Genomic DNA, 16,907 nt, shown 5'->3' with positions numbered 1-16,907 from the left:
GAGCGTGCCTCTGAAGTTGAGAATCGCTTGCCCTTTCCAGCGACTTCTGACTTTCCATCTAAAAAGCTCTATTTTTATACCTTTTTTTAGTGGTTTATTCTTTGAAGTTTTCTGCTGATGTAAGCTAATTATCTCTAGTCATTCTCTGTTGAATTCTTTTCGCTTCTTACTGTCAATTTAGCTGCTGCATGCATAATTATTTCTCTACCTTTAGGTGTTCCAAAAACTTATCATAAAATGGCTACAACCGATTTATCTCTTTGATGTCATTTTTATCGAAGGTCTTCCATTCAATTTCTAAATCACTTCTGCTGTTTGAAAGCAGACGTCGTGTCTACTAACTGTTCCATTTTCAATACAAACACAATGTGATTGCTTGGTGTCATCTATTGAAGTCATATTTTCAAAGTGTTCTGTTTGTTCCTTTGACAACATGTAAATTAAAACCACTTCATCTAGGGTGTTCTTTGCATTTCTTAGCTACTTCAATTGGTTGCATATATAATCGTGTTTCCTGTCTTAATTGATGGTCCTTTTACGAAGGCACATGGTTCTTCAATATTCTGTGTTCCTGTTCGAAGTGTTAGTTTTTAACACTTTACTTGAGTATAGCTATTGTGTTGGTTCAAATGTTAAGACATAGAGGAACCTCCAGCCTGCAGTTTCAATAGAGCCATTGTCTTAACAATCAATTGCCACTTCAAAAGCTTGTGTGGTGTTTACAACTTTTGTGTTAACACTTCATTTTATCTTAGAAGCCTGTGTCGCCAAGGCTTTCCAGACTTTTAAACCCAGTAGTCATGTATTAGTATCAGAAATCTGTTCTTAGGATGGTGTATCTCTTGGAATATGGCTATTTCCTTTCCATTCTAATCCCATTTACCAGCAATTGGTCCGTAGCCTTGTATGCTATGGCGTTTCAAGTACTCATCTAAATACTTCTTGAATGTTGTTAGGGTTCCTGCCTCTACCACCCTTTCAGGCACTGAGTTCCAGATTCCAACCACCCTCTGGGTGAAAAAGTTTTTCCTCAAATCCCCTCTAAACCTCCAGCCCCTTACCTTGAAACTATGCCCCCTGGTTATTGACCCCTCTACTAAGGGGAAAAGTTATTTCTATCTACCTTATCTATGCCCCTCATAATTTTGTACACCTCAATCAGGTCCCCCCTCAGTCTTCTCTGCTCTAAGGAAAACAACCCCAGCCTGTCCAGTCTCTCTTTATAACTGAAGCGCTCCAGCCCAGGTAACATCCTGGTGAATCTCCTCTGCACCCTCTCCAATGCAATCACATCCTTCCTATACTGTGGCGACCAGAACTGCACACAGTATTCCAGCTGTGGCCTAACTAGCGTTTTGTACAGCTCGATCATAACCTCCCTGCTCTTATATTCTATGCCTCGGCTAATGAAGGCAAGTATCCCATATGCCTTTTTAACCACCTTAACTACACGTCATGCTGCTTTCAGGGATATATGTACATGCACACCAAGGTCCCTCTGATCCTCTGTCCTTCCTCGGATCCTACCATTCCTTGTGTATTCCCTTGCCTTGTTTGTCCTCCCAAAATGCATCACCTCACACTTTTCAGGGTTAAATTCCATTTGCCACTGTTCTGCCCATCTAACGATCCCGTCTATATCGTCCTGTAGCCCGAGGCTTCCCTCCTCGCTATTTACCACTCCACCAATTTTCGTGTCATCTGCGAACTTACTGATCATACCACCTACATTCATATCTAAATCATTAACATAGAAACATAGAGATAGGAACAGGAGTAGGCCATTCGGCCCTTCGAGCCTGCTCCGCCATTCAATGAGATCATGGCTGATCTTCGTCTGAGATCATAGCTGATCTTACCAGTTCAGTACCCCGTCCCCGCCTTTTCTCCGTAACCCTTAATCCCCTTAGCCTTCAGAAATATATCCAATTCTCTCTTGAAAATATTTATTGAATTAGCCTTCACAGCCCTCTGTGGCAGGGAATTCCACAGGCTCACCACTCTTTGAGTGAAGAAATTCTTCCTCATCTCTGTTTTAAATGATTTGCCCGCTATTTTTAGACTGTGGCCCCTGGTTCTGTGCTCCCCTGCCATTGGAAACATTCTCTCTGAATTCAGCCTGTCCAGGCCTGCCATAATTTTATATGTTTCGATGAGATCCCCTCTCAATCTTCTAAACTCCAGTGAGTACAAGCCCAAACTATTCAATCTCTCCTCGTAGGTCATTCCCGCCATTCCAGGTATCAGCCTGGTGAATCGCCGCTGCACTCTTTCCATGGCAAGAACATCCTTCCGCAGATGGGGCGACCAAAACTGTACACAATACTCCAGATGCGGTCTCACCAGCACCTTGTACAGCTGTAGTAAGGTATCCCTATTCCTATACTCGAACCCCCTTGATATGAAGGCCAACATACCATTTGCCTTCTTAATCGCCTGTTGCACCTGCATGCTCTCCTTCAGTGACTGGTGCACAAGAACACCCAGGTCCCTCTGCACTTCCCCATCTCCCAATCTATTGCCATTTAGATAATAATCCACCCTCCTGTTTTTACCCCCAAAGTGGATAACCTCGCATTTATCCACATTATAGTGCATCTGCCACGTATCCGCCCATTCCCCCAACCTGTCCAAATCGCACTGTAGCCTCCTGACATCCTCATCAGAGCCCACCCCTCCTCCTAGTTTAGTGTCGTCAGCGAATTTGGAAATATTGCATCCAATTCCCTGATCCAGATCATTTATATATATTGTGAACAGCTGGGGTCCCAGGACAGATCCTTGCGGCACCCCGCTGGTCACTGCCTGCCACTCCGAAAACGAGCCGTTTATTCCAACTCTCTGTTTTCTATCCGCCAGCCAGTTCTCTATCCACGTTAATACTTTGCCCCCAATCCCATGAGCCTTAATTTTGCATGATAATCTTTTGTGTGGAACCTTATCGAAGGCTTTCTGGAAGTCAAGGTACACCACATCCACTGGCTCTCCCCCATCTATTTTACCAGTTACTTCCTCAAAAAATTCCAGCAGATTAGTCAAACACGATTTACCCTTTGTAAATCCATGTTGACTCTGTCCGATCCTTTCCCCATTTGTCAAGTGCTCCGCTATTTTATCCTTAATAATGGACTCTAGCATTTTGCCCACAACCGATGTAAGGCTTACTGGTCTATAATTCCCTGCTTTCTCTCTACCCCCCTTTTTAAATATTGGGGTAACATTAGCTACCCTCCAATCCACGGGTACTGTTCCCGAGTCAATGGAGTTCCGGAAGATGATCCTTAGAGCATCTGCTATCTCCCGGGCCACCTCCTTAAGTACCCTAGGATGTAGTTTATCAGGCCCCGGGGATTTGTCGGCCTTCAGTCCCCTCAACTTACCCAACACCATATCCCTAGAGATACTAATTTCTGTCAGCTCCTCCCTCTCATTAGTCCCTATGTTTGCCGATATTCCTGGGAGGTTATTTGTGTCCTCCTTTGTGAATACAGAACCAAAGTATGAGTTTAATTGGTCTGCCATTTCCTTATTCTCCATTATATATTCTCCCGAATCGGACTGCAAGGGACCGACTTGGGATTTTACCAGTCTTTTCCTCCTGATATACCGATAAAAGCTTTTGCAGTCTGTCTTTATGTTTGCTGCAAGTTTACTTTCGTATTCTATTTTCCCCTTCCTGATTAATCCCTTTGTCCTCTTTTGCTGTATCCTGTACTGCCCCCAATCTTCCGGTCTGGTGCTTTTTTTTGCCAGTTGATATGCCCTTTTTTTTTATTTTATGCTGTCCCTAATTTCCCTCGTTATCCACGGTTGAGTCACCTTTTTAGGTTTATTTTTATGCCAAACCGGTATAAACATGTTCTGGAATTCTTCCATTCTATCTTTGAATGCTTGCCATTGTCTATCCACTGTCAATCCCCCCAGAAACACCACCCAATCAATCTTACCCAATTCCCGTCTCATACCCTCGTAATTCCCTTTATTTAAGTTCTGGACCTTAGTCTCTGATTCAATTTCCTCACTCTCCATCTCGACTGAGAGCTCGATCATATTATGATCGCTCTGACCCAAGGGGCCTCGTACAAGAAGATTGCTGATAAGTCCCTTCTCATTGCACAATACCCAGTCTAAAATGGCCTGATCTCGAGTCGGCTCCTCGACATATTGGTCCAGATAACCGTCCCGAAAACATTCCAGGAATTCCTCCTCCTCAGAATTTTTACTAATTTGGGTAGTCCAATCAATATGTAAATTAAAGTCACCCATGATGACAACTGTGCTCTTATCGCACGCTTCTCTAATTTCCCTTTTTATGCCTTCCCTCACCTCCATATTACTATTTGGAGGCCTATATATCACACCCACTAACGTTTTCCTCCCCTTGCTATTTCTCATTTCTACCCATACAGATTCCGTTTCATCCGAGTTAATATCCTTCCTTTCCATTGCATTAATCCCCTCCTTTACCAGCAATGCTACCCCACCTCCCCTACCTTTTTGCCGATCCTTCCTAAATATTGTATATCCCTGGATGTTAAGTTCCCAGCCTTGCCCACCCTGCAGCCACGTTTCTGTAATCCCAATCAAATCATACTTGTTTACCTCTATTTCCACAACTAATTCATCCACCTTGTTCCTAATGCTTCTAGCATTAAGATACAAAGCCTTCAGGCTTGCTTTTTTCACACTCTCATTATGAATTAGTTTGGCCCTTTGTGTTTCTCTCCTTTGCTTATTGCTTCTCACCTTTCTACCATCTATTTCTAACTTCATATGACTTCCCTCTTTTCCACTACCTAGGTTCCCATCCCCCTGCCAAATTAGTTTAAATCCTCCCGAACCGCCCTAGAAAATATTACCCCGAGGACATCGGCTCCCTCACAGTTCAGGTGTAGACCGTCCCCTTGGTACAGGTCACTCCTCCCCAAGAACTGGTTCCAATGCCTCAAGAATTTAAATCCCTCTCCCTTGCACCACTGCTCAAGCCACGTATTTAGCTTATCTATCTTACTCTCTCTAAACTTATTAGCTCGTGGCACTGGTAGCAATCCAGAGATTACTACCTTTGAGGTCCTACTTTTCAATTTAGCTCCTAACTCCCTAAATTCAGCTTGTAGGACCTCCTCCCTCTTTTTACCTACATCGTTGGTACCTACATGTACCACGACAACTGGCTGATCCCCCTCCCCCTTCAGAATGCTCTGCACCCGCTCCGAGACATCCTTGACCCTTGCACCAGGGAGGCAACATACCATCTTGGAGTCTCGGTCTCGGCCACAGAAACTCCTATCTATCCCCCTTACAATTGAATCCCCTATCACTATAGCCCTATCCCTCTTTTTCCCGCCCTTCTGTGCAGCAGAGCCAGTCATGGTGCCCTGAACCTGGCTGCTGGTGCCTTCCCCTGATAAGTCATCTCCCCCAACAGTACCCAAAACGGTAAACCTGTTTTGGAGGGAGATGACCGCAGGTGACTCCTGCACTACCTTCCTGCCTTTACCCTGCCTTTTGGTCACCCATTTACTGTCTGAGCTAGCCTTTACCTGCGGTGTGACCAACTCACTGAATGTGCTATCCACAACATCCTCAGCATCGCGTATGCTCCAGAGTGAGTCCATTCGCAGCTCCAGCGCCGCCATGCAGTCTGCTAGGAGCTGCAGCTGGACACACTTCCTGCACACATAGTTGTCAGGGACAGTGTCCCTGATTTCCCACATGGCACAGGAGAAGCATGACACGGGTCCGAGCTGCCCTTCCATGACTTAACCCTTACAATACCCTTTTATTTACTACGATTTAGCTTAATTATTGAATTCTACTTAGAATAAGTTTGTGAAAGTACTCACCAACCAGTCACCTACCTGTTTTCTGGTGTTGTATTTTCACTGCCGCCTCCTGTCCTGGAACCTTTTCCACCGAGGTTAGGCTCCTGAAATAAAATAAATTGAACCTACCTTTTCAACTTCCCCTAACCCCTAAAAGGTTAGAGGAGGTGGAAGGGTGGGAGACACTACACTGTAGTGTTTCGGGTTTAGCAACAGCTCCACCTATATAAGAGTTACTGGCCTCCTGCTCTCCCGACTGCACCAGCTGTGAAAGAAAAAGCCCGCGAAAGGTGAGCTTTTAAACTCACCAGTTACTGGCCTCCTGCTCTCCCGACTGCCCCAGCAGTTACTGGCCTCCTGCTCTCCCGACTGCCCCAGCTGTGGTCTCGGGCCTCGCCTCTCTCCGGTTTTTATACCGGGCTCCGACTCACTGCTCCCGACTGGTCTCGGGCCTCGCTGGTCGCCGGGTTTTCTCCCGAGCTCCTCCTCGCTGCTCCCGCTGGTCCCGACTCCGCCTCCACCCGCTGCCGATGCCGCACTGGGGCCTACCTGAGCCTCTGGGGCCTCTTGTAGTCGCTCTGCCGCTCAGCTCCGCCTCCACCCGCTGCCGATGCCGCACTGGGGCCTACCTGAGCCTCTGGGGCCTCTTGTAGTCGCTCTGCCGCTCAGCTCCGCCTCCACCCGCTGCCGATGCCGCACTGGGGCCTACCTGAGCCTCTGGGGCCTCTTGTAGTCGCTCTGCCGCTCAGCTCCGCCTCCACCCGCTGCCGATGTACACTACAAACAGCAAAGGGCCCAGCACCGATCCCTGCGGTACTCCACTGGACACAGACTTCCAGTCACAAAAACAACCTTCGACCATCACCCTCTGCCTCCTGCCACTAAGCCAATTTTGGATCCAATGTGCCAAATTGCCCTGGATCCCATGGGCTCTTACCTTCTTGACCAGTCTCCCATGCGGGACTTTGTCAAAAGCCTTACTGAAGTCCATGTAGACTACATCAACTGCACTACCCTCATCCACACACCTAGTAACCCCCTCGAAAAATTCAATCAAATTGGTCAGACATGATCTCCCCCTGACAAAGCCATGAGGACTATCCCCGATTAATCCCTGCCTCTCCAAGTGGAGAAAAATTCTGTCCCTCAGAATTTTTTCCAATAATTTCCCTACCACTGATGTTAGGCTCACTGGCCTGTAATTCCCTGGTTTATCCCAACTACCTTTCTTGAATAATGGTACCATGTTAGCTGTCCTCCAGTCCTCTGGCGCCTCCCCTGTGGCCAGAGAGGTTCTGAAAATTTGTGTCAGAGCCCCTGCAATCTCCTCCGTTGCCTCACACAACAGCCTGGGATACATCCCGTCTCGGCCTGGGGATTTATCCACTTTTAAGCCCGCTAAAACCGCTAGTACCTCCTCCCTCTCAATACTAATTTGTTCAAGGATATCACAATCTCCCTGCCTGATTTCTATGCCTACATCACCCTTCTCCATAGTGAACACAGATGCAAAATAGTCATTTACAACCTCACCTACATCTTCTGGCTCTACACACAGGTTGCCACTTTGGTCCCAAATGGGCCCTACTCTTTCCCTGGTTATCCTCTTGCCCTTAATATACTTATAAAACACCTTGGGATTTTCCTTTATTTTGCCCGCCAGTGTTTATTCATGCCCCCTCTTCGCTCTCCTAATTTCTTTTTTAAGTAACCCCCTGCACTTTCTATACTCCTCTAGGACTTCCACTATTTTTAGTCCTTTGTATCTGCCAAAAGCCTCCCTTTTTTTCCCTAATCCATTCTTGTATATCCCTTGACATCCAGGGTTCCCTGGGCTTGTTGGTCCCACCCTTGACCTTTACGGGAACATGTTGGCGTTGTACTCTCTCTATTTCCTTTCTGAATGATTCCCACTGCTCTGATGTGGATTTTCCTACAAATAGCTGATCCCAGTCCACTTTGGCCAGATTCTGCCTTATCATATTAAAATCAGCCTTCCCCCAATTTAGAACCTTTATTTCTGGTCCATCTCTGTCCTTTTCCATGACTACCTTAAATCTCACCGAATTATGGTCATGGTCACCAAAATGCTCTCCTACTGACACTTCTACCACTTGCCCAGCTACATTCCCTAGAATTAGGTCCAGTACCGCCCCCTCTCTTGTAGGACTTTCTACATGCTGGCTCAAAAGCTCTCCTGGATGCACTTTAAGAATTCTGCACCCTCTAAGCCTTTCACACTCTGACTATCCCAGTTAATATTGGGGAAGTTGAAATCCCCTATTATTATTTCTACACTTCTCTGAGATTTGCCTACATATCTGTTCCTTTATCTCCCCCTGACTGATTGGGGCCTATAGTACACTCCCAGCAAAGTGCTTGCCCCCTTTTTGTTTTTAAGTTCTACCCATATGGCCTCATTAGAGGAACCTGCTAAGATATCATACCTCCTTACAGCAGTAATTGACTCCTTGATTAATATTGCGATACCCCCTCCTCTTTTACACCCCTCTCTGTCTCGCCTGAAGATTCTATACCCCGGAATATTGAGCTGCCAGTCCTGCCCCTCCCTCAACCACGTCTCTGTGATAGCAACAATATCATACTCCCATGTGTTCATCAACACCTTCAATTCATCTGCCTTACTCGCAAGACTCCTTGCATTAAAATAAATGCCATCCAGCCTTACCATATGCCCTTGTGCCAAAATAAGGTTTTAAATATACACATAGGTATGCATACATAAGTAAATAAACAAACTTGGAATCCGGCAATGAACTTTTGAAATTTGAGTGATAATCCTTTGTGGAAATTTTTTTAAATTTTATTAAAGACTGCACAAGTAGGAAAAGTCACTTAATAGTGCACAAAATGAGTGTACAAAATGTTGGTTCTGTTTTTGTACTCCTGGCACATGCTGGGCGTGCACATCTGGAAATTGCACATCTACAGCCCATGATTTTCTATCCATTAATTTTGAGCAGAAAATTTATGCTTACATGCATTAAAGCAGTAACAAAGACAGGAGCCGGTTGACAATGGGGAAAGTGGTTGTAAGGTACATGAGGATACAAAGGAGCTGCTGACACTTTGTGGGAGGAGGCTGATGGGTGGGAACAACATTGGGGGACTGGGGCCTGATGATTCAAAAGGAGCCATTGTCAGTTTGGTTCCCAATCTTTTGGGCACCTCTCCCCACAAACCTGTTAATCTGGCATTATTTGGCGGAACAGTCTATGGACCCTAATGCTCCAACATCCTTGTCCTGGTGCTACTAGACCCCAGGTCCCTCTCCACTGTCAGATTCCAGGACCCCTCTCAGTACAAATACCTTTCCGCATTCCCAGTACACCTAAATACAAAATCACTCAATGTTCCCAAACCCTGAAACCTCCCTCGCAATGCTCAGGATCCATCTTGCACTTCTCTCGAACCCTGGGGAAAACCCTTCAAAAACTGCAACATCTCAGTATTACCAGACCCGAAGCCTCTTCCCACTGCTCCCTGGTCCCTGTGCCACCCGCAATGTTGATAAGTCAGTGTTCCGAGTAATACTAAAAGACATAACACCCCTGTTCATAAAGAAACCTCAGATTCACTGTGTGCAACACCACAGGGGATCTGCTAATGCATACATATTTTTATTGCTACCTAATGCATCATTGGTGTAACTCTCCAATGTGTAATCTTAAACTGTCTTAAATGCAGTTGTAATGATATGCAATAATATTGTAACAATAGTCTTCCACAGTATGTCACAAATCAAGCTCCAAGAAATTAAGATGTGGTTAAATGTATCATGTTGTGTAAAATTAAACTGTACTATATTAGGCAGTCTCAGCCTGAGCAATATTGAAGGTGCTACAATTCACTGGAGTGTCCATGGGCTTGGGGGAAAATAAAGTAACTCAGACTGCGTTCCTGTACCGGGTTATTATTCATTGATCTGCACTGGAGTTTACATGCATGTGAATATCAGGTGATGGCAGGTTGAGACCTGGATGCAATGCCCCATGACCAAAAGCCCTGCTCATACTCAGGGTCTATACCGACATATAAAGAATGGCCATTTTGTTGAGGTACTAATCGCATGCTAAATCCCAAGGAGGCTTACCCCAACACACATCAGTGCCTTCAGGAACAGAGGGGTGAACGATGATAAAAATGCAGGGGAAAAATTATGATCTTAAACGCTGCTTCAATTTGGGGTGAGGGTGGAGAAATGACACGATAAGCTGTATATCTCTGGTGGGTTATTAAAAACAAAACAAATCTGTACTGTACAAATCCCAAATAAGGGCCACTGTAATTTCAAACTATTCTGCCAATCTGCATACTCAAATCTCTGCACTTCATTTTATACTATGTGGGCCAAAAACAGTGAAGTAATCAGTCACTGGTGCAAACATGAGTAGTATATAAACAATGATACACTCACTAAGCCCTCAACTCATTTACTAAACTTAGAACACTGTTATGATTAACTGGAACCTTCCATAACTAAAAAGGAATAATTAACCAGTTTTTAAACTCCAGACAGCTATTATTATGTCTGCAATGGTTTGTTATAATGCATATGCTGATGTACTCAATTGTGACTATTAATACTCAGTGTAGCTGTATAATTCATGAATTTATTCAACTTGGACTTGTCACAATGGTGCATTTCTCATACACCACTATTTTGCTCTGTATACAATGTAGTCAGAGGTAAAAGACCTGGAGCTTACCACTTACAAACCACACAGACTTCGGAAATGAAATGGTCACATAATAGCTAAATTTAAACAGACACCAGATGGAAGAACAAAACAAAACAGACTTAACCCAACATTTGCATCCAAGATGTTTGCTCGTTACAAAATATATACACTTATGCTTCAACTATTAGAAGAACTTTGTGTACTTACTAGGCATCAATGTTAACTAAAAAATGCTTGCACAAAAAAAAATGATGACAGAATTCTTAGCCAGGGTCTGTTTGCAGAGTTATTTATTTAAAACATCTGTTTAAAAAAAGCTTAACTAGACAAAAAGATCTGCACTGGTCTGTACGCTAGTGAAAAAGGTATCAACACACAAAACAAAATTCAATAATAAAAAGTAACTAAAGTCACATTAAATGTGAAAACAGAATTGATTTATGTACTAACTTTAAAAATGGAAGACCTATGCCTGCAGAATTTAAGCATAACTGGGTTGCAAATTCTTTATGTAATCATTAATTATGGTTAAAATATACATCGACATCGTTTTACTTGGCAAATCAAGTTAATTTGCTGCTGATGGTCTTTGTGGAATAGCACATTAAATTATTACATTAAATTTATTCCATTAACTTTAATAAAACATTTCATTACTTTAAAACACTCACTATCACTTAGGGATTAAAATAAAATACCAACACTGAAGACTTTGGAACATGGAAGCAAAAGTGAGTAGGAAATGTAAATTACACTAATAAACAGATCCTTCTAAGCTGTGCATCACTGAAGTATACATTTGCTTTTTCCCCCTAGCAAAAGTGCTGTAACTTTATTCATAAAGTGCTTCGTTTAGCTGCAATTAATTAATGTTCAACCAATTATTGCTATTTATGTAAAATGATAATTTCTATCGCGTGTAAAGGCGTTCTTCCATATTAGAAAATCAGTGATACGATTAACTGGTGTAAACATTTACATGCACTTCAAGAGACTATGCCACATTTATACAATCATATCAATTTCATTACATTAAAATTCAGTAACACTTCTGGACTGGTGTAAGCCTTTTAAAAAGTAAAGCTTGTATTATTTATAATTGAAATGCAATTAAAAATTCAGTAATGACATCCACAAATATGGTTTTTAATGGGCCAGAATTTACTGTAAAAATAACAGTGAGGCTAATGGCGCTCTGCGCAAATCGGACAGCAACTACAGGCGAGTGCACAATTAAACAGGAAAATCCAGAAGTTGCTGTCTGAGATGCGCCGCTCCTCCATAAATTACGCAAAGTCTGGCTTCCCGTTCAATATATTGAACGGCATGAAGTTTCTGTACTTGCGCTGTACATACGTTGAGGCTTGTCCTTTTCAGTGTAAGTACCCTTTTTAACAATGTGATGTATCTTAATTACTGCCAAACAACCTCTCTGGCAGTGAAAATTTACTTTTACAAATGTGGCGTCTCATTCCTCCAGATTTTAATTGTTGGTGTAGATTTGTTTTTTTAAATTTTTTTTCCCAGTTTCTCTTCCATCTCTTTTTTTCTCTCTCTCTTAATCCAATCTTTCTTTCCCTCTCTTCATTTCACTTTATTATGGACCTGATTTGACATTGAATTCACTACTCCAACTTACACTTCCTGGTTCAGACTGTCTTGTTTATTAACAAATACTTCAATCTGATTGGTTAAGGAGACACACAGTTTCTTGCCATGTTCACAGGTCTCAGATGCCCTGTAGAGGGCGCCATGCCATTTGGATGTCTAACTTACAGCAACTTCCAATGCAAAAGGTCATAGACATTCAATGCGAAAGGGCAAGTCTGTGCACCAGCTACAGTAAATTCAGGCCCAATGTCTCGAGTTTCTCTCAAAATAAATGATCTTGCAGGTGTTACATATCCTTTGCTACATATCCTTTGCTACACAGAATATTTTTAAAGGACTTTTACAGTGCTAGATCGGTTAGCTTTTAATTACTGTTACTGTAATGACAGTTTTATGGCAACCTAGTTTTTCAGGTACCTTAATATGAAGTTCATTAAAATGACCAGCGACACAAATGAAACCTCCACAATGGCTCGCAAATCATAATTAGGTAGCAGCAAATTAAAAAGCTTGGGCTTCAGCACACCTAGCTAAGGATGTATTAAGATGGTCACTAATGTGCTAAAACTAGACAAATGCACAATGAAGTCCATTATTACATTATGTATTTTGAATGTTTTGCAAAAATTCAAATTGTCCATTTAACAAATTTAAACAGTTATCAGTTAATCCAGAATTTACATTAGGGACAAACTTCGTCTAAGCTGCTGTAAAACTGAGATTATTACACCATTAAGATTGGGATTGATGTTGGTCAATGCTGCAGAAAAAAAATCTTCAGCAGTAGCCTTCATAATGTCTGAGAGAGAGAATATTTGCTATCATCAGTGAGCTAACTACTTTGAGTCTGGTAAGCTGAATCTGTATCTCTTCCCATTTGGAACACGCATCAGAGCCACCTCCAAGAAGTGTCTTACCTAACACTTGCATCACAGATTTCATGTATGTATGGATGGGGAGGGTAAAGGAAAATATTTCACCTGTTAAATGGATCCATAGAACACATAGGAATGCTACCACTTCATTGTGACATGAGGAGTAAGTTGTGGGAGCACACAAGTGTTATTAACTGCACTGAGAACAATATTACAGTAAACCTGACAGATGAGCACTTGTAACCAATGTTCCCGGATCTGCAGATCCCATGAAGGCCGCTCACAGGATTTTACATGGGAGAAACCATGCGTGCGCGAAAATTTGAATTGGCCGCACAGCCATTTAAAGGGAAAATAAGAGGGAACATTGCTTGTAGCCCTTCACATGAATTGAATGCCTTATTCCAGAGCATCTCTAGATAAAGCTATCCCTTAACATTACTTACAAAAGTCCCCAAATTGCAGCTGGTCTCTTATTTTATCTGTAATACTATATACGCACACATAGGATTGGGGCCAGCATCTTGCCTGCAGTTTGTGGCTGGTTAAAAAATGAACAAACTACAGCAAGAGAAAATAAATTTTGGTAGCTTACAAAACAGTTTGCATGGTCTGTACCAGCACCACTGCAAATGCATATTGAATTTCAACTCATTTATAGTCAGAACATTTAGTTTTGATTGATCATGCTTAAAAATCAATGCCGGGGGTGGGGGGGGAGGTAGGGAAAACTTCTACAATGTATAACATAGTTTATAAAATTTCTAAAGACAATAGTACCACGTTGCCTTGTAGATTCAAATTACCTAGGCATACTGCATGGTTCAGCAGAAGTATCAAAGCATCATTAAAAGGCTCTTTTTTGTGGGGAAGGAAATGTATGTTTAGTAATGAAAGATACTTTAATCCAGCCTATTAACAAAGATAACACCTACATAATGGAGCATTCTGTTAAGGACAGAAACTACTTGAGGGTCTCCAAGCTGGCAATAAAATTTACATTTTTACTAGAATGTCAAAGAAATGTACTTTCTTCTACAAAAAAGGGTTACTTTGAAAATAAAAGTACAGGTTGAACCCCGGTAATCCGGCACCCGATGGTCCGGCACCTTCAGTGGTCCGGCACAAATTGAAACCGGCGGTCTTTAGTTTGCGGAGCAGCCGCTCAGCGGCACCACCATTTCCCACGATATAAACAAACATAATATTGTACCTAATATTGTTATTTTTAACCTTCAGTGGTTCGGAATTTTCAACGGTCTGGCACCGGCCTGGTCCTGATGGTGCCGGATTACCGGGGTCCAACCTGTACTCTCAGACATTTTTTTCACTTTAATATGTTGTCTGTAGCTTAAACCATCATACACTTTTTAAAACAGCTTTAATAATACTCATGAGACTGATAATTAAATAATGGTACAACATTACGCAAAAGCTTTGTCACTGCTTACTATCAAGAGGGTGGGAGAAGATTGTATAAAGTTAAAAGTTCCTACCTTTATCATTCTAGAAAGGTCTCCAGCATCTGCCAGTTCCAGTACAATGTTTAGCTCATTGTCTTCAATGAATGATGCAAGATATTTTATTACATTTGGATGGTTCAGTTGCTGTGAAATACATAGGCACGTAAATCATTTAATCAAATATTTGTCATTTTGGATTTTACAAGTATCCATAATTCCCTAAGATGCAACCCGTAATTTAAACCTTACTCGACTAGCCTGATGAAATCATGATACCCGTCTTAAAAATAACTCTATGATAACCCACTGTGGCATTCTAACCTATACAGGTTCTTTGCTCAGCTATGATGTTTGAGTTTCCGTTAAATCCTACCATATTCCTTGTACTACGTGTGCTGTGGCAAAGTGATGGGAGTTAATTTAGTCCTGCACTTAATTCAGTTCCCAATCTCAACCACCATGCTGAGGAGAGTAGGCAGAGATTCGGTATCTACTCTTGGAAGAAAAGTCTAAAAAGAGCATCATAGGAGCACTTTTGTAAAGTTCATGGTGTCAGCTTGCGTGTAACATCAGTCGAGGTCTGGTACCATGGAGCATCCCCATGAATGAGACATCGATTCATAATTTTAAAAACCTTCGTTTCATTTTAAGTGTGAAGATTACTGTATAGTGGAGGTGCGAACAGTTCTTTTGTACAGAATCATGGGATGCTTTTATTTCCATTACTAATCCTGAATGTGGATTTGACAATTCTTTGTCAATTTCTACAGTTGAGTTCAAGTAAATAGCTGAGATTAAAAGCAGTGATCCAAAACAATTCCCCAAAAATTCATAGCACTGAAGACAAGTCCACATGCAACTGAATTTATTTCAATAAACTATGTGGAACTCGTAACTACTGACAAGGTAGACAAAGCATGTTGTTAAAATTAGCTAGCATCATCTTTTTATTAAGTAACTAAACTAATAAACTAGTAAGTAGCTAAGCATTAATCAGTTGCGAGAGGAGGAAAAAGAAGTGGACTTCAAAGACTGCTCCTATACCAACACAGTATTCTTCATGAATTATGCTCGGCACACAATGGGTATCCACACCTTTGGTTTGTGCCTTTTCCTTTTTTCCCTCTCCCACATGGCAGCTGTCCCTCATTCTGCCAGCGCATTTCACACTTCATCTAGAGCCATCTTTTGTCTCTTTACCTGTCCTATTACCATCTCGTCTCGAATATCTCTTAATGTCTCTTCACCTCTCAGAACTTCCCTTTTGTTCTTTCATCCCCTGCCCCATTTCCCAGCCCCAAACTGGCCTTTTAATCGGTTTCATTTCCTGCTTTTTTCTCAGTTCTGAAGAAGGGTTTCGACCTGAAACATTAACTCTGTTTCTCTCTCCACAGATGCTGCCTAGCCTGCTGAGTTTTTCCAGCGTTTTCTGTTGTTATTAGCCCATATCACATTAGTGTTCCCTTGAAAGAGATCATGGCTGTAGTGGTCATAGCTAGAAGGCAAATACAGGCGTATGGTTCGCATTGTATTTTTTTGTACATATTCAAGAAACCTACTTGCCACAGATGAACCCATAAAGGGGCCACTGGTATAGTACAATGCTTTTAAGATTAACCCTACTGATTAACAGGGTGTACTTGATCATGATCACAACAAAAGCTGTCACGAGCACTAAAGATTTATGCTGTCAGCAGTATGACAAAGTTACTGTACGTAACAATGGACTAGGCACTCCCAACAATTGCAGGCTCCTGCCAATAGTTTGGAGAATCCAACATAATTAATTATAAAGATTGTACAAGTATTTTCTGCAGTCTTTTTTGGTTGTTTCTATAAATAGGTCAAGATCTACCAGACAAAAAGCTCCAGTTACATAAATATAACAACAAATTCTTATAATTATTTCTCCCCAGTTTCTAATCTAGTTCTCAGACCCCATTCTTACCTTTAACAGATCTATTTCTTTTATGCAATCTTGACGAGCTTTGGCATCCATCATTTCAAATATCTAGAAAAAAAGTAATTTAAGATTTCCTTTTCATTCCTAATACACAAAAAACGAATACAAATACAAATAAAAGGTTTATTCTACTTTCTCAACATTATGAAGATCTGTATTTATCCTTGTAATAAAACAGTAATGCAAAATGAAACAAGAACAATGACTTTTATAGAAGCACAATTTGCAAAATACATCTGAAAAAGCAGAGTAATATTTAACCAAATAAAATGAGGCACACAAAAATAATGTTATACCAATCAATATCGGGAGAGTCGTATGTATGGTTTGGAGATGCATTTCATAGCAATACTCACATTTTATATTACACACTAGCAAAGTTCTTGTAGCATTACATAGTGAGTCAGAGGTTATGCTGTTGCAAGGAGGGGTGTAACAGAAGTGGTTCACATTTCCATTAAAAAAAT

The 16,907-nt window shown here is 41.8% G+C and overlaps 1 protein-coding gene across 4 annotated transcripts in view; it reads right to left on the bottom strand.

The window, feature by feature from the left end:
* nek7 (NIMA-related kinase 7) overlaps positions 1 to 16,907 on the bottom strand; it is a 397,752-nt gene that overhangs the window by 274,011 nt on the left and 106,834 nt on the right. For all 4 annotated transcript variants that reach the window (XM_085982411.1, XM_085982407.1, XM_085982408.1 and 1 more), the window contains 2 exons: positions 16,426 to 16,488; positions 14,511 to 14,621 (listed from right to left, as the gene is read on the bottom strand). In XM_085982411.1, the coding sequence (XP_085838537.1) occupies positions 14,511 to 14,621; positions 16,426 to 16,488 (174 nt within the window). The remainder of the gene's footprint in view (positions 1 to 14,510; positions 14,622 to 16,425; positions 16,489 to 16,907) is intronic.

The sequence above is a fragment of the Somniosus microcephalus genome, chromosome 3, assembly GCF_052327205.1.
Source record: "Somniosus microcephalus isolate GS21.2 chromosome 3, FLI_Smic_1.0, whole genome shotgun sequence".
NCBI lineage: Eukaryota > Metazoa > Chordata > Chondrichthyes > Squaliformes > Somniosidae > Somniosus > Somniosus microcephalus.
The sequence above is the reverse complement of the archived record's forward strand: the minus strand, read 5'-3'. Positions and strand labels throughout refer to the sequence as shown.